Below are 16,317 nucleotides of genomic sequence, written 5' to 3'. Positions count from 1 at the left end.
TCCAAGACGGGACAGCCTCCCCGAAAGGGGCGGCGGCGGGAGAGGAGCGCCCAGAGGTAGAGGGAACGGATGCTCTGGAGACGCCGCCGCCGATTGGCTGTGAGCAAAGGGGCGGGGCATGGCTGGGGCCGCGGGGCTGCGCCGTTATGATACTCTGAGAATAGTACTGTACTACATTGTTTTACCTAATCCGCTCCACCAGATACTATCTCCGCAAGAGGAAAGGATCCGCTTAAGAACGCCCAGTCAAGACTGGAATCCTGGTCTAGTCTGACCACAGAATCTAGGCATTTTAACACAGCCACCAAGAAACCACAGGTCATCCTTGCATTCCCTCCTGCAAGCCTCTTCCCCAGCTTAGTTTTCTTCTATATCAGGTGGGGAATCGAATCGTAACTGCCCTCCCCACCCATGCCAAGGAATGAAAACTCGGAGCCTAAGGAGAGGCAAAGGTCCTGGAGAACAGAGGTGGCGGCCATGGGCATCACCTACACCATTTTTCACCACTTCCTGGGTGCCAGGTTCACTCACACTTGACTCCTCCTAGCCACCTGTCTAGGTTGGTGTGAGCTACTTTTCACAGATGAGGAATAAGAGGCCCAAGGAGGGGAAAGGACTTGTCTCAGGAGGTCACACACAGCATGGCACTGGCCGAACAGACCACAGTGAGAGTCTCCTGTGATAGGGCCCTGTCTCCTACTGTCCACGGCTCAGCAAGAGCAGCGACTGTTGAGGCCACTTGGTCATGAGTCAAGTTAGCAACTGGGATTAAGACCAGTGCTCAGGGCATTTAGCGTGGGGCTCTTTCTCCCTTCCTCCCTACATCTCATCATCTTAATGAACTTGTTCCCCAAACCTCATCAGTGGTACTCCTCTAGCCCCTCCGTCTGCGGCTGCGGAGAGAATGAGGAAGGGAACTGTGCGGTTTCTTCAGCACTCCCAGGGCTGTTGGTTCTGTGCTTCTGGGGAGGAGAGAGGCACACCGCCGCCTCCCCCCCCCCCCACATTCTTGGACAGAATATAAGGGACACTGGGGCTGGAGCCTCTTTCTCTTCCCTCCCTCAGGACTGGGAAGGAAGGGATCATGAGCTCAGCCAGGCTGGCAGCAGCAGGGCTGCCTGAATTTCCTCTTCAGATCCTGTGCCTGATTAGGTCTCAGAGACAAAGAGTGGCCGTGTGTGCAGGAGGTTCCCAGGGCAACCCCGCCCTACTGGGCCCCTGCCTGGATTTGGTCACCTGGCTGGGCTTTGAAGGGCCTTTGGGCAGGTTGGACCTGATCCTGCCTCCTTCACTCTGCCCTGAACCACAGGGGAAGAGAGCTAGACCAGTCTGACAGGTCTAGCTCAGATGTGGACATTGAGGCTCAGAGAGGGGGCCTGACTAGTCTAAGGTCACACAGCAAAGTCCTGGGCAGAGCTGGGTCTCGGGCCTAGAAGACCAGCACCCTTTCATATGCCCATGCCTATCTCGCTTTCCCCCTCCACACCCCAGAAGAATTTCTCGGAGGCCCAGCAAGCATCTCAGCACCTCAATGTCCCCTGAGTGGTAAGGTTGAAAAAGGGGTGGGGCCAGCACTGTGAATGACTACCGTCACTCTGCAGACCCAACTCCCTCCACAAACTCCCTGGTCAGGCCCTCCCCTGTACCCTATCTGCTCTCTTACATCTAACCCCCCCAGTCTCTGTTGAGGGGCTTGGGGAGGGATTCACCCACACCCACCCCATCTCCAGGCTAGAGATGAGGATTAGGGGACTGGAGGCTCAAAGCTCCAGACGCATGGGTGGACCCTACATCCCCTCATGTCCTCTCAGTTCCTACATGTTTGAGGAGCCACATCAGTCTCCATGGTAACCACTGCCCCTGGCCTCCAAAGGCCCAAAGCCAGACCTTCCTTGCAGACTCCCCATTTCCCAGAGAAAGGCATCCTGGCCTCAGAGCAGGAGGCTTGGGGGGAGGGGGTCTCAGGCTGGGCTGCTCTGCCACCACTTCTTTTGGGGCTGGGGCCTCTCAGACCCTCATTTTTTATAGCTGGAAGCTGGGCTGAAGGACACAGCCTGAAACCCTTTCCAGGTCACAGTGAGGTCCAGTGAGTCCCATCCATGTTCAGCACATACTTACAGGCCCTGGTTGGGTGCTGGGGTCCCAGTCCAGGGAGCAGCTACCTTCTAGGGGAGACATAGGCTATAAACAAGTCAATAAGGTCAACTTGTAAGGAGTGCTAGGAAAACAATATAAACCAAGGGATGTGAAAGGAGAGGCCTACCTTGTGAGAATCTGACAGAATCCAGGCAGGATTCTAGGGCAGTTTCTAGGGCAGGAGACCCTTATGGAGGAGCAGCTCTGAAACTCTGTCTGCAGGGTAGAGCCGCAGGAGGGGCCAGAGGGTGTTCTAACAGGTCACTTCAGCTCTGCGGGGAGAATCATGCCTGTGTCACAGGACTGATGTGAGGGTTAACTGCAGTGAGGCTGTGGAACCTCAGCATAGGTCCTGGCACAGAAGCATACACGCTCAGTCAACCGTGGTTGTTTGTTCGCAGCCCAGAGCGTTCGTACCCCCTCCAGGGCGGAAGGTCGAGGGGGAAAGGAAGAGATGCAGGCCGGGCGCCAGGCACATTCACGACGGTCTAGTGAAGGGTTGGGGATCCCCGGCCCTGCCCGGGAAGCCCAGGCCGCCTGAGTCAGTAAGGCCCCTCGCCAACTCTCGGGCAGGAGGCGACCTTCACAAGGCCGCTTTATGCTGCCAGGACACCTGGACTGAGTGGGGGTGGAGCAGACGGGGAGGAAAGCGGGGACTCCAAGTGCTCCACTGCTCTCCTGGGCGAGTCTCGGCCGGCCCCGCCTCCCGCCCCCTGAGCAGGTGTCCGGACCCGTGAGGCCCGGCCTTCCAGCCCGCCCCCTCCCTCTTAACTCCGGCTACTCCTTTGATCCCGGGTCTGGGGATACGGCCCCTCCCGCAAGGGAAGGTTCGGGGGAGGAGATGGGGCAGGGAAGAGGGGGATGGGCTCAGAGCAGGTAGTTGGGACTGGTCCTTCCTGGGTGGCTGCCCCCAAGCCCTCCAGCCATCCTGAGGGTTCCCGGGTTTCGTCCCCCCACTGTAGGGGTCCTCGTAAGCCCGGGCAGGGGCGGGGCGGGGCCTCCCTCTCCCCCCCACCCCGGGGAGGGGTCTCCCCGCCCCTTTGGATTCAGCCTAGCGGAGATGAAACCTGAACCCAGGTTGGGGGCGGGGCTGGCTCCCGCTCCGACCGGGCTGGCCTGCTCCTTCATCTCCCCTTTGCCTGCACCCCAGCCGTCTTCTGAGAGAGTAAGGTCGGGATCCCCAAGACGCTGGAGCAGGTGAGGTGGCGACTCAGCGTGGGAGAGAAGATCGGGTGGCCGTCGGGCCCCACCGCCCAAGGCTGACTCTCCTCTCTCCCTCCCTGGTCCACAGGGCCCGCGATGGAGCCCACAGCCCGGGGTCGCGCCCCGCCGTGAGCACCCCCTGCCCACAGCCATGCTGCCCCGAGGGCGCCCCCGGGCGCTGGGGGCCGCAGCACTGCTGTTGCTGCTGCTTGTGATCGGTTTCTTCCTGTTCCGTGGGGACCTGGACTGTGAGCGCAGCGAGCGGGAGGCGAGTGGGGGCGGGGGTGACCCGAGATCCTTACCCAGGTCGCTAACGCCACGTGTACTTCCAGACGAGCGGCCGCGGCCGCGGGGGACTGCTGCCTTCGACGGAGACCCGCCGGCAGACCCCGGGGGCCACAACGGCTCGGATTGCATCCCGCCGCGGCCGCGGCCGCCCAAGTGCGAGGTAGGTAGGTGCGCACGGCCCCTGGCGGTGGGAATCTCAGGGGCGGCGCGCCCCCAGCCCAGGGACCTGGACACCTGTGGGAATCCCGACACCTGGTGTGGGTTCTGGCACTGACCGGCCAGCTGGGGGCGCCTGGAGTTCGCACCTCCCCTTCTCCTGGCCTGGCCTCCCTATTTGTGAAATGAGGGGGTGTACTCCCACGCTGCGGAGTCCCCCTCGACACTCCTGCCTAGCTCTGATGCCGGGTGGGGCTACACTGCCCTGGGCCAGGTGAGCCCAACCATGGGTCCTTACCGTCGAGGGGAGGAGGAGGCTGCTGCCGACCTGGTGTCCCCTCCCCAGCTCTTGCAGGTGGCTATCGTGTGTGCGGGTCATAACTCCAGCAGAGACGTCATCACCCTGGTGAAGTCCATGCTCTTCTACAGGTACAGCCAGGAGTGTCCCTCTCCTCCCTTGAAGGTGGTTGCAGGAATATCCGGAGCTGGGCACAGAAAAGCTCTTGGCAGAAGTTGGTGCTGCCGCTTCTGAGCCCCTCGAAGGGTAGGGCTTCTCCCGTGTAGTTCCTTCTGGGGCCTTCAGCTTTCCTCCCTTGTCCTTCCTGAAGGAAAAATCCACTGCACCTCCACTTGGTGACTGACGCCGTGGCCAGGAACATCCTGGAGACGCTCTTTCACACGTGGATGGTGCCTGCTGTCCAGATCAGCTTCTACAACGCTGATGAGCTCAAGGCAGGAGCCCTGACCCTTCTGCACCCATCCCCAGCCATCCCCAGCCCCCTGCTTCCTCCCAGGGTTGTGGGGGATCACGGGGAGAACAGGTTAGAGCTGCCTGGGACCTCCAGTCCCGTCACATCTACTGACGCTCAAATCCCTCACCCTCCTGGGGCCCACCCCTGCTTCCCCTGTGTCACCTGGGTATGTTCTGGCACTCGTAGGCCCTTCTCTTGCAGGCTCATGCCCTGTCCTTCCACCCACAGCCCCAGGTCTCCTGGATACCCAACAAGCACTACTCTGGCCTCTATGGGCTAATGAAGCTAGTGCTGCCCAGCGCCCTGCCCCCTGACCTGGCCCGTGTCATTGTCCTGGACACAGATGTCACCTTTGCCTCCAACATTGCAGAGCTCTGGGCACTCTTTGCTCACTTTTCTGGTGAGAGGCCTGGGACCCCACGCCAGTCAGCCCCTTTCCCTGGCCCATGCAGGCCTCCCTGTGGCCTAGCCCTGAGCCGAGGTCCAGTGGCAGCCTCAGGCAGCTCCCTCGTGCCCTCCCCTCCCAGACAAACAAGTGATTGGTCTCGTGGAGAACCAGAGCGACTGGTACCTCGGCAACCTCTGGAGGAACCACAGGCCCTGGCCTGCCTTGGGCCGGGGATTTAACACAGGTGGGGACAGTTGGGGGGGGGGCGGGGGAGGCAGGAGGGGCGGCCACTGGTCCTTGGGCCCCAGGGGCTGGCTAGGGCACAGAATGATTGGAAGACCCCCCAGGAAGAACGGTTCTGTAGAAGGAACACTGGGAGAAGAGCCAGAAATCACAGTTCCACCCTTGTCTGTACATGCTGAATGACTGTGGCCAAATCACTCGGTTCCCCTGAGCCTCAGCTTTCTCATGCATTAAATGGTGGTGACTTTAGCAGCCCTGGGATCACCAGATTTGAGAAGATGGTTGTGGAGGTGCTCTGTTAAGCTGTGCTTTGCCTCCCCTTCACCCCCAAGAGGATGAGTTGCTGATAGAGCTAGTACATGCTCACGTCTGAACAGTGAGAAAATAGCAACACGTCACAAAATAAGCATTCAAAAGACACTTTTCTTGAGCCCTGGCCCTAGAAGCTGGTCATCCCAGGTGGGCATGACAACCTCTCTCCATGAGCAGGCGTGATCCTCCTGCGGCTGGACCGGCTCCGGCAGGCTGGCTGGGAGCAGATGTGGAAGCTGACAGCCACACGGGAGCTTCTCACCCTGCCTGCCACCTCACTGGCTGACCAGGTCTGGGGGAGCTTTTGAGGGGGGTGGGGCAGGCTCTGGGCCGAGACGTGATGGCTCTCTCTGCCCAGGACATCTTCAATGCCATAATCAAGGAGCACCCGTGGCTGGTGCAGCCCCTGCCCTGCGTCTGGAACGTGCAACTGTCAGACCACACGCTGGCTGAGCGCTGCTACTCAGAGGCATCCGACCTCAAGGTGAATGGGGTAGGGGGACCGAGTGGTGGTGATGGGCCCAGGATGGGGACTCCTGTTCCCTGCTCCCATCCCCCCGCCGATGCCCTCCCTGGTCCCAGGTGATCCACTGGAACTCACCAAAGAAGCTTCGCGTGAAGAACAAGCATGTGGAATCCTTCCGCAACCTCTACCTGACCTTCCTGGAGTACGATGGGAACCTGCTGCGGAGAGAGCTCTTTGGGTGCCCCCGCCCGCCCCCTCCTGGGGCCGAGCAGGTGAGAGGGAGCCGCCTTCCCTTCCCTCGGGGAGGCTCTACCCCTCTGCTCTGGTGGGACCCGGCCTTGTCTGGGGCTTGTCCGCCTGCCCCACCCAGCCCGTCCTCCTCTCCCCCATCCCCTCAGTTGCAGCGGGCCCTGGCGCAACTGGACGAGGAGGACGCATGCTTTGAGTTCCGGCGGCAGCAGCTCACTGTGCACCGTGTGCACATCACCTTCCTGCCCCACAAGCCACCGCCCCCCCAGCCCCACGATGTCACCCTGGTGGCCCAGCTCTCCATGGACCGGTGAGGGTGCCGAGGGCAGCCCCAGGGAGCACGGTGTGGTCTGGGACTGGGGGTTTCGAGAGGAGGGTTTCCACTTGGTGGAAGGAAGAGCTCTTACTGCCTGATGCTTGAGGAGTTCCAGGAGTTGGAGACACCGGAGATGGTGGAAGGAGCTTGGGCTTTGGGAATCATTCAGATGTCTGGAACTGCCCCTCCGTAGCTGTGGGACCATGGGCAAGGCTTAATATCTCTGGCCCTCAGTTTTCTCATCTGTCAAATGAGAAAGTACCCACCTTGTGGGGTAGTCGTGAAGATTAAATAAGAGCATGTCAACAAGAGCCTGGAAGGTGCTCAGCAAGTCACTTGAGGGGGTGTCTGTGGCAGCTAACGCGGGAGGTATCCCAGCCCTCCCTGGGCTGACCACTCCCCTCACCCCAGGATGCAGATGCTGGAAGCCCTGTGCAGGCACTGGCCGGGCCCCATGAGCCTGGCCTTGTACCTGACAGACGCAGAGGCCCAGCAGTTTCTGCGTTTCGTGGAGACCTCGGTGGTGCTCTCCGCCCGGCAGGATGTGGCCTACCACGTGGTGTACCGTGAAGGTCCCCTCTACCCCATCAACCAGCTTCGCAACGTGGCCTTGGCCCAGGCCCTCACACCTTACGTCTTCCTCAGTGACATTGACTTCCTGCCTGCCTACTCCCTCTACGACTACCTCAGGTGGGCGGAGGAGGGAGAGGAACGGCATGTGAATGGGTGTGGATGGGGTGGGGGAAGACCCACAGGACCCTGGCGAGTGTGTCCCTGCTCCCTTCTGGGCTGCAGTGTCCTCTGTAAAATGGGGGCTGCATTTGGGTGGGGGCCGTGTCGTTTCTCTGGGCTGCCTAGGAGATTGACAGTCTGGGACCTGCTCCCACTGGGCAGCAGCTCCACGTGTGTCCAGTGGGCTTCAGGGTGAGCTGGCCCCTGAAGTCAGGTCCTACATCTAATAAAAGTAAGAGAACCCCTGGGCCCAGCGCTGGAGGCAGAGCCTTCCTAGCTCTCTCCTGCTCATGGGCGCTCCATCCTCAGGGCCTCCATCCAGCAGCTGGAGCTGGGCAGCGGGCGGAAGGCAGCTCTGGTGGTGCCCGCATTTGAGACCCTGCACTACCGCTTCAGCTTCCCCAGTTCCAAGGCCGAGCTGCTGGCCTTGCTGGATGCTGGGTCTCTCCACACCTTCAGGTAGGAGAGGTCACTGCCCTGCCCTGGGGTTCCCCACACTGACCCCCTCCAGCCACGAGCTCCTAGCCTCACCCTGGCTCCCCACCCTGTCCTGCCCCACAGGTACCATGAGTGGCCCCGGGGTCACGTGCCCACAGACTATGCCCGCTGGCGAGAGGCTCAGGCCCCATACCACGTGCAGTGGGCAGCCGACTACGAGCCCTATGTGGTGGTGCCACGTGACTGCCCCCGCTACGACCCCCGCTTTGCGGGCTTCGGCTGGAACAAGGTGGCCCACGTCGTGGAGCTGGATGCACAGGTAAGGGTCACCTCGTTGTCTCCAGCCTTGATTTGAATACCTCCAGGCTCAGGGAGCTCATTATACCGCAGTGGGGCACGCTGCACCGTTAGGCGGCACTACTGGGCATTCCACCCCTCTGCAGAACTAAAGCCGTCTGCCTTTGGCCCTGAGTTTGGCTCTTACCGGCTATCGAATAAATCTGCTCCCCATTCCCCAGAGCTGCCATCTCCCCCCAGCCCAGGCAGCGACTGTCCACGTGCCCCATCCCCCAGGAATACGAGCTGCTGGTGCTGCCGGAGGCCTTCGTCATCCACCTGCCGCACGCCCCAAGCCTGGACATCTCCCGCTTCCGCTCCAGCCCCACCTATCGTGACTGTCTCCAGGCCCTCAAGGACGAGTTCCACCAGGATCTGTCCCGCCGATACGGGGCTGCTGCCCTCAAATACCTCACCGCCCTGCAGCAGCCCCGAGGCCCCACCTGACGTCACACCTGCCCCCGCACACTCCCTGCAGACAGCACACTCCCTGCAGACACACTAGCGACCTTGCTGCCGCCCCACCCTCCCTGCTATTTAAATTATTTATGGTCTCTGTGGGAAGGGCTGGGGCGGCGCCTCCCTTCGCTGCTATCCTATGGCTGGGGGGTCTAGTGATCCGCTGCCCCAGCTGGTTTGGGGCTGGTTCCTGCATCCTCACCTGTGACACCCCTTTTTCACAAGTAAAGTTTTAACAGTTCCTTTTCATGTTCCTCTTGGTTTGGGGCATGAGGAAGTGAGCCTGGGGAGGTGCTGAATCTGGCACGGAGGCTGCCGGGACTGGAGTGCGTCCTGTCCACCCTCCCCTGCCCCAAACCCAACACCATGAGTCTGAGAGACTTTATTTGGCTTTATTTAGTAAAATGTTAAAATAAATAAATACAAATTGATCAGCTGCTCTGTATCCCCCCCACCCCCTCAAAACAAAAATCAAACAAACAAAAACAAAAACTTTGAAGCACAAAACTCCAAATACAAGTTCTACCAAGACTGAAATCACAAAGGGCCTGGACAAGAGACAGGTTGGGAGCTGGCTGGCTCTTTTCTGCTCAGAGCTTGCTGACCTCCGGCTGCCCGTCCTGTCCTGCCTTACTGCAGCTTACCCTGGGCTGAGGACCCAATGACACCGGAGAGAGGAGCAGGGGCCAGAGACTGCTGAGGGGACAGTGGAGTCCTCAGGGAAGAAGAGCCTTTGGGAGTGGGGAGTGAAGTGAATTTGTGAGCCCTGCTCTTCCTTTACAAGTGCTATTTTCAAGAGCTCCACCGGGGTCAGCTTCCTTCCCCTTTACTCTGGTGGGAAGGCCAAGAGGAATCTTCTCAAAGGCCACCCCGTCACTTCCTGGAAAGGAGCTGATACTGAAGACGGCTTGAAGTCAGGGTGAGAACGGGTCTCCTGTTTCCTGCCAAGGGTGCCCAGCTGAGGGCTGGGGGTGAGGTCCCCAGTCTTTTAGACAGAGCAAGGTTGCCTCCATCCAAGAGAAGCCATGGAATCTGGAGAACCCAGGGCCTGGAAAATGTACCTGGGCCACCATCCATCCTGATACCAAAGAGCCTTTTGCCCCTTGGGGTAAAAGTCTCCTAAATTAAGCCCTTTGGATAAATAAGAAAGACCAAACCCTAAAAGGGAGGGAAGGGAGGAAGCCACTTTTGAGTGTGCTGTGTGAGTCGTGGGTTGGCACGAGAGCGCAAGCAGGCTCCGCTGGCCCCAAGAGAGTAAGTGTCAGAGATGGCTGGAGAGGCAGCTGCACACGCAGAGACCGAGGGGAGCAGGATATGCGACCACCCTCACAGGAGACGTGTGGGGTGAGCAACTGCGCCCATGCACACCACCTGTCGAGCCTGAGCCAAGCAGCAGCGGGGACAGAGGCGGGCCTGTCGGGAAACCGGGCACTCACATGGCGCCGGCTGGAGGCTGCCACGGCCATGTTACAGGCCCCACACAGGTAAGGCCCACGAGGGGCTGCCCCGAGCTTGGTCTCCCCGCCAGGCACGACCAGCAGGCTTGCGCCAAAAGCGCCCGATAAGGAAGGAAGAAAGCGGAACTCTGGATGAGCTCAGCAGCGGTGAAACAAGACCCAGCAGGCTCCGTGAAAGAAAAAGGACCCGCAGGCCACACTGGCAAGAACATGAGCAGGGATGATGACAGCAACATGACCTCACTGTTTCCAGGGCGCGTCACCTGAGCCACGGGACTGACAAGGGGCGTCCTGATCCAGGGCCCGGGGGGCAGCTCCTACCTAGAGCCAGACCAGCCGCTCCCTGGCCTCTGAAGTGACTGCAGGCCAGCTGCTCTCAGGTGTGTCTGTCAGCAGCTACGCTGGGGCATGGGGAAAAGCAGCAGAAGGGAAAAAGGGGGAGGGAGGGAGAGGCAGCTCCGGTGGGGCAGTCATGAACGTGTGTCTCAGGCGGTCACAGGGACCCCACAGGTCTGGAGGGATGGAGAGGGTCTTCTCTTGGCAGGACAGTGGAGGAGGAGGAGACTGGGTGACTAGGGCCCTTTCTCTGCAGTAAGGGGTGCTTGGGAATTTTGAGTCCAGAATGCGGGTTCGGGGGCAGCGTTGCCTCGTTTACTCCATACTCGCTGACTTGCACAACAGCTTATGTCTGAACCTGAGGAAGAATCCACACCCAACCCTAGGCAAGGTCAGAGTGTGACTACTCACAGCAGCTGGCAAAACCCTGGTCAATTCCTAGCCCTGCCTCCCACCCCCAAGAACCTCCAGGCAGCTCCTTTCTGAGCAAAGGCCTCTAGTGATCACAGTTTCCCCCTGCTTTCAAGAGGATAGGTATTATGTGGCAACCTCCAGCCTCTGGGCCCAGACAAGTCAAATGGGAGGGCTCCAAGACAGGGCGTACAGCCCGCCTCTGGGCTCTGAACCTCTGCCAACTATTCCTCCAACTAGTCCAGGCATCTCCCAAAGCTCCCTGACTAGACATAGCACCTGGGTTTTTGCATGAGGAAAGGGAGCTCCTTTCTTGCCCCCTCAGGCAACCTTGCAGCCAGGTCCTGACTCTGAGGCCTGTGCAGCCCCTCTTAATCCCCTCTTCTAACATCCCAGGAAGATGAACGGAAATGGCTGGTAGAGATGAGACACGTTTTACCTAAGGAGTATTTCTCTGTTGCAATTGCTTTCAGGATCCATCTCTGTCTCTCTGGGCCTAACTAGGTGAGGGAGAAACTACTGGGCCCTTTTCCGCCCCTCCTAGACTCTGGCCCTTAGGGGGCGGGCTTGGGAGAGACGCTCTGGGAGTGCCGGGGGTTGCAGAGCCCCCGCCTCCCTCCTGTGGCCAGATGCGCGCAGTGGGCTAAAGGTCTCCAGCGGGAGCGCACACTTGACAAAATTTATTTCCCACAAGGCAAGATGATAGAAATGGTCTGAGCCTTTCAGAACCCCGCTTTTCTCAAGAAGAAGACAGGCCAAGCCAAGGCAAGCACCGCATTCTAGCCAAAGGTCACCCAGGAAGCTTGTGGGCAAAGTGGAGTAAACTCCCATCTCCGGCGACTAGAGCCAGCAGGCAGAGAAAGCAGCTGGAGATTCAGACCTCTCTTCGAAGACATGAAGACACAAAGGCCACCCTGGGCTCTCTGTCTCAGAGACACCACGTCCCCTCAAGACATCTCACTCCCTTGTTCTTTCTAAGCACCAAGGGCTGATGCAGCCTGCCCCCTGCACCCTTCCACCAAAGCCGGGGTGCGTGCGCACCAATGAGCTTCAGTGGCCATTTCCTTCAAGGCTGTCCCCCAGGCGCTCAAAATGCTGGTGGCTGAAAGACCAAGAGCAGCACCAAAGGAAGGGATCTTATTTAGGCACCAGCCTTCTGCTCTAGCAAAACCCGAGGAGACAACAGGGAGGGCCCTGACACCATCCACACTCCATGTGGGCTTCTGAAACAGGAGCCCAGATCCCTGCACCAAGAAGACAGGACAGTCTTTTCTGAGCAGGGGAGAAGGGTGGGAGAGCTCTGCCCCTGCTCGTCAGGGCCGCAGCCGTCCGGAGGACGGAAATCATGGAGACTAGCCCACCAGTCTTGAGACACAAACACAGCAAAATGTCATCATGTTCAGCAGGTTCTGTGCTAAAAAATTATAACTACACAGCATTTTCTCCAGTTCTGACACCTTTTTAATAGAAATCACTGTTTTTAGGAAACAAGTAGCACTTTTGTAATTTTTTTTTACAATGTTTCTTACCTTGATCTTAATTTAAGTAACACTAGGAAGACCTCAATCTCTTTTATTTTCCTTTTTAATTAAAAAAAAAGTTGTTGTTGTTTTCCCCCAGATACAAAGATTTTTGCCCTTGCATAAAAAAACAGTGCCCCGAACGATGACACAAGGACTCACACAGACTCACTGGACCTCACTGACACTATGATTCCTATTCTACCATGCAAGGTCTCGACTACCCTTAATTGGACTGTCAGCCTGAAAAACAGCTTCTCTATTCCTTATTTTAGTTTTTGTTACCAAAAAAGTAAAATAAACAACAAAATAAAACTTTTTTTTAAAGAAGAAAGAACAGAAACAAAAATTTAAAAAAAAAGAGAAAAGCAACGTCTCCATTCAATTCACACACACCTGGGTCGCGTGCTGCTTCGCTCAGGATCTTCTCTTCTTATAAATATAGAAAAGGGATGGAGCTTGTTTTCAAGTAAAATCACTGATCCACCTTTTTTCCTTCCTCGACACACACACCCTTCTTCCCTGCCCCGGGCAAGGGCCACCTGAGGCCTGGGTCTGCTTGTTCTTGGAGAGGGAAGGTAACCGGAAGGTGCCGATTTGCCAAAGCAGGGAAGGAGCTTGGGGAGGGGTGGGGGAGCGGAGTGCTCCGGAGAAGACCCCGGTGGCTGTTCTTGGTGTCCATCTCTCCGTGCACTGTGCCCGCCCCAGACAATATGAAATACTGCTTATCTGATATACTTTTCCCCACCCCGGCACCCTCCCACTCCCTCCCCATCCCTTCCTCTGGGCACTGGGGTTGGTTAAATCTCGATTTCCTCTTTTTGGTTTTATAGTAGTGAAAGTTTAGAAACAGGAAAGCCCACGCACTCTTTGGACTTGTCTTCTCTACCTAAACAAACAGCTCAGCAAATCAGGGTCTGGAACCTGCCCCCCACCCCGCGGCCCGTCCCCGCTCCCCACCCAACAAAACAAAAGCGAGCCCACGGTGGTGGTGGGGGCTGCCGCAGGCACACGCTGGGCGTAACAGGGAGAGCACGTGTATTATCCGCTCGGCGCGGTGCTGGCCCAGAGCCTCCAGCTGGCACGGCTTCGCGTGGCGTGGCAGTCTTTGCATGTACACACGGAATAAGAAGGATCAACCGGCAAACTCTGGTGCCACCCGGCACAAGCATCTTCTCTCTCTCTGGAACCAAAGAACCAAAAGAATTCTGTACTTTCCAGAAGAAATCCGGCTTTGCTTGTCTAGAGTCTTCAGTGTTTTGCTCTCCTTGCCACTGGGATCCCGTGGCTTCTCCTAGCAGGGCTCTGTTATTTAGTCTCTTCCCCCTGGTTACAGTTCGCTGTGCAGCTCTGGTTGGAGGAGGAGGGGGGCGGGGAGGGCACCGGCGTGGAGGTGCTGGCGTTGGCAGGGGGAGTGCAGTCCGGGCCGTTGGAGACGGCCCCCAGAGTGGCCTCAGAGTCTACGGGTTTGGAGAGGTCGATGCCGTGGATGAGGCGGATCAGCTGTTTTACCTTCTCCAGGGAGCTGTGCATCTCCTTCTGCCGGGCCAGGATGGTGTTCTTCATTTCCATGCATTTCTGCAGCCAATGAGAAGGGCAGTGGCACTGAGCCTCCGGCTTTTCTGACAGGCCTGGCAGCCCTCTCCAGATAAAAGAATCCCTGTGGACTAGTGTGCGGCCCCTAGACCTTGTTCTGCTCCACACTGGAGTGGCTGCTGCTACCCAAGGGAAGGAGGAGGCCCAAGAGGCAAGAGACAGAGGGCAAGTGAGTGGTTTAAAAGCCCGCTACTTGACACTAGGACTTAACACCAAACACGAACTACCACTATAATACTACAAAATAAAAGCCATTAAGGAAAAGCTCTCCCGGCTGGGCTGCAGCTGGTTTGGGCAGGTCTGGGTATGCATCTACCTTGCTAATGGCGCTGATACGCTCAGGGCTGGGCTGAGCTTCTACAGGGCAGACACGAGCCAGTGGTATCTGGATTCAGTCTGAGGGCCTGCTGAGGATCACTGGGTCAGCAAGATTTTAGAGGCAGGGCCTGGGGCGGGATACTTAGTGATATTTAGGAGAATCAAAGACTGCAGCCAACAGAAGACCTTCTGCTTGGTCAGGGACTTGTAGTCTTTTGCCCTTTTGTACTTGGCCTCCCACACCTGCTGGCTTCTGTTCTAGGCAGGAAAAGCGATGTGAAACCTGCCAGCCACGGGCAGTATGATGAGGAGAGACAGCGTGACTGCCACCAAGTCCAGGGCACCACCTGGCGTCCGTGAGGGCTGAGGCCACCTCACTCCAAGAAGGGGACCTACTCAATGGAAAAGAAAGCCTGCTCCTGTCAGGAGGAGCCTCTGAATCCCTGCTGCAAACACAAACCCCTTTCCCACCTGGTCAGCCAGGGGTAGTGTTTACTTCCAGTACTTGTCTCTAGAAAGCGCTCTTCCTCAGGCTGGTCAGATAAACCTGGAGAGGCAATCAGCAGGGCATGGAAGAGGGGGCGGGAGGAAAGAGCCATGCAGATGGACCCACTAGCTAGGGCGACTGGGAAGCATTACACGCGGGGGCCTGGTGTGTGTCAGGCGGCTCCACACTCCCCCCAAACACACTCAGGAGCACGCAGGGGTGCTGGCTAGGCTGCTGCAGTTGCTACTTGATCTCTTCAGCCAGAAGACTGAAAATCTTCTCTCAGGTCAAAGCCAAGAGGATGTTCCAGAGCTTGGCTAAGGCACCGTATACCAAATGGCCACCTGTACCTGAGGGCCGAACTCTAACTGGAAGCAAACTGCAACCACCCAGGTTAACAGTGTTAATAAGCTGAAGGAATGAATCAGCGCTCGAGAGCCACACGTACTGTTATGTACACAGAAAGTTCTGTACCTCTGTACCTCTCACCGAAAGCATGAGGTTTACTTACACTTATAGAATTGCTGAGCTGTTTCACCTTCTGCTCTAGTTGTTCTCGTTCTTGTTTTAAATCTGAACTCCATTTAAGTAATTTCTGTTTTTCTTCTTCTTTTGCTGGGAAAAAAGAAAAAGGAACTTGTTTTTGACAATAAATTCTTTGAAAAGGCCGCCATGTTCAGAAGGCTTGCTAAAGAAGATATCTTCCCCAAAGCTCCCCAAGCCCCACAGCCAGTGCACAGAACCTGCCCACTAAGACTCTCCCTTTTATATGTAAAGGGACGCTAAGAAAACTGTCCCTGGCTTGGGCCTGGCTTTACATAAATATCACTTCTCATTTTTCCCCCCCAAGGAAGTGCTACAACAAACTTTTTATTTCGTTCAATAAAAGCTTTTCATTTTTAACTTTATAGTTCCTTTTGAAAACAAAACAAATACTGTCTCCTAGTACTTGTCTGTTTTTTTTTTTAAACAAAGGGAGGCTTATACAAAAGGCAGTATGGATAATTCTTTACCTGCTTTATAGGCAATATAGGAATGAACAATTGCTAAAGTTCCAGGCCATGGAATTGCTTCTTCCTTCTTCAGCATCTGAAAAGATTTTTAGAATTTTACCCTTGAGAAAGATATATAAACACACATCCACTGTGTAGTAACAAGCAACAGTGTCTGTAGCTATTGGCAGACAAAATCCAGGAAGGATTTACGGTGGCAGTGTTGCAAAACCCTGGTCTATAGTTTCTGGACTACAAAGTCCCAGTTTATCAGCCTGAAAGAATGAGGGTCAATGGCAGGAAGAGCCAAGCCACCTGAGCCCTGGCTTAGAAAGAGGCTGGGAGCTGGCTAGGCATTCCCATCTTTTCATGCCTGCTACACGACCCCCAACTATTCCCAACCATCAGAAACATCAGCACACAAGCTGCAGGTCTGCCTAATGGCAGCAGCCACTGGCAGCTTCGTCCTTCACCCGACATGGGCTGCCTGTCGCAATTTTAGCTTATATGTGCCTCAAAGACAGCCTGACCAAGGAAATTAAGTATCAGCTCCAAGTACTGAAGTATAATCTAGACCCCGAGTAGAAGATTATCAGAGGGTCACAAAGCAGCATCAGGAAGAGAACAGAGAGAACTGTCTCTGCTACATCATGGAGACAGTAAGGGTGAGGACCAAGATTTAAAGGGGAAAACCAGAATTCCCTCAACTCAGGATTCCAAAGAACC

The 16,317-nt window shown here is 56.8% G+C and overlaps 2 protein-coding genes across 8 annotated transcripts in view; one reads left to right on the top strand and one right to left on the bottom strand.

The window, feature by feature from the left end:
* Positions 1-3,051: 3,051 nt before the first annotated feature.
* LARGE2 (LARGE xylosyl- and glucuronyltransferase 2) lies at positions 3,052-10,355 on the top strand. Of its 2 annotated transcripts, XM_060159322.1 has the most exons (15): positions 3,052-3,333; positions 3,428-3,587; positions 3,672-3,787; positions 4,130-4,212; positions 4,392-4,515; positions 4,764-4,935; positions 5,063-5,167; positions 5,656-5,768; positions 5,837-5,962; positions 6,061-6,216; positions 6,343-6,503; positions 6,921-7,199; positions 7,551-7,700; positions 7,803-7,998; positions 8,253-10,355. In XM_060159322.1, the coding sequence occupies exons 2-15, from the start codon at positions 3,491-3,493 to the stop codon at positions 8,460-8,462; spliced, it is 2,088 nt and encodes a 695-aa protein (XP_060015305.1). In that variant the 5' UTR covers positions 3,052-3,333; positions 3,428-3,490; the 3' UTR covers positions 8,463-10,355. The 2 variants fall into 2 exon arrangements, with proteins under 2 accessions (XP_060015305.1, XP_060015304.1); XM_060159321.1 differs by lacking the exon at positions 5,063-5,167 and having other exon boundaries at positions 3,428-3,787; positions 4,392-4,509; positions 4,758-4,935; positions 8,217-10,355.
* A 1,761-nt stretch (positions 10,356-12,116) lies between these two features.
* Positions 12,117-16,317, bottom strand: part of PHF21A (PHD finger protein 21A) — a 191,174-nt gene continuing 186,973 nt past the window's right edge. For all 6 annotated transcript variants that reach the window (XM_060159325.1, XM_060159329.1, XM_060159323.1 and 3 more), the window contains 3 exons: positions 15,613-15,688; positions 15,111-15,214; positions 12,117-13,776 (listed from right to left, as the gene is read on the bottom strand). In XM_060159325.1, the coding sequence (XP_060015308.1) occupies positions 13,507-13,776; positions 15,111-15,214; positions 15,613-15,688 (450 nt within the window). In that variant the 3' untranslated portion in view covers positions 12,117-13,506. The remainder of the gene's footprint in view (positions 13,777-15,110; positions 15,215-15,612; positions 15,689-16,317) is intronic.

The sequence above is a fragment of the Lagenorhynchus albirostris genome, chromosome 9 (assembly GCF_949774975.1).
Source record: "Lagenorhynchus albirostris chromosome 9, mLagAlb1.1, whole genome shotgun sequence".
Classification (NCBI taxonomy): Eukaryota; Metazoa; Chordata; class Mammalia; order Artiodactyla; family Delphinidae; genus Lagenorhynchus; species Lagenorhynchus albirostris.
The sequence above is the reverse complement of the archived record's forward strand: the minus strand, read 5'-3'. Positions and strand labels throughout refer to the sequence as shown.

Bases quoted from the DNA above. Each gene is read 5' to 3' on its own strand.
- LARGE2 (XM_060159321.1), top strand. From the start codon at position 3,491: ATGCTGCCCCGAGGGCGCCCCCGGGCGCTGGGGGCCGCAGCACTGCTG. The intron at 4,213-4,391 runs GTACAGCCAGGA...TCCTTCCTGAAG, and splicing joins AAGTCCATGCTCTTCTACAG to GAAAAATCCACTGCACCTCC. The intron at 5,769-5,836 runs GTCTGGGGGAGC...CTCTCTGCCCAG, and splicing joins CCACCTCACTGGCTGACCAG to GACATCTTCAATGCCATAAT.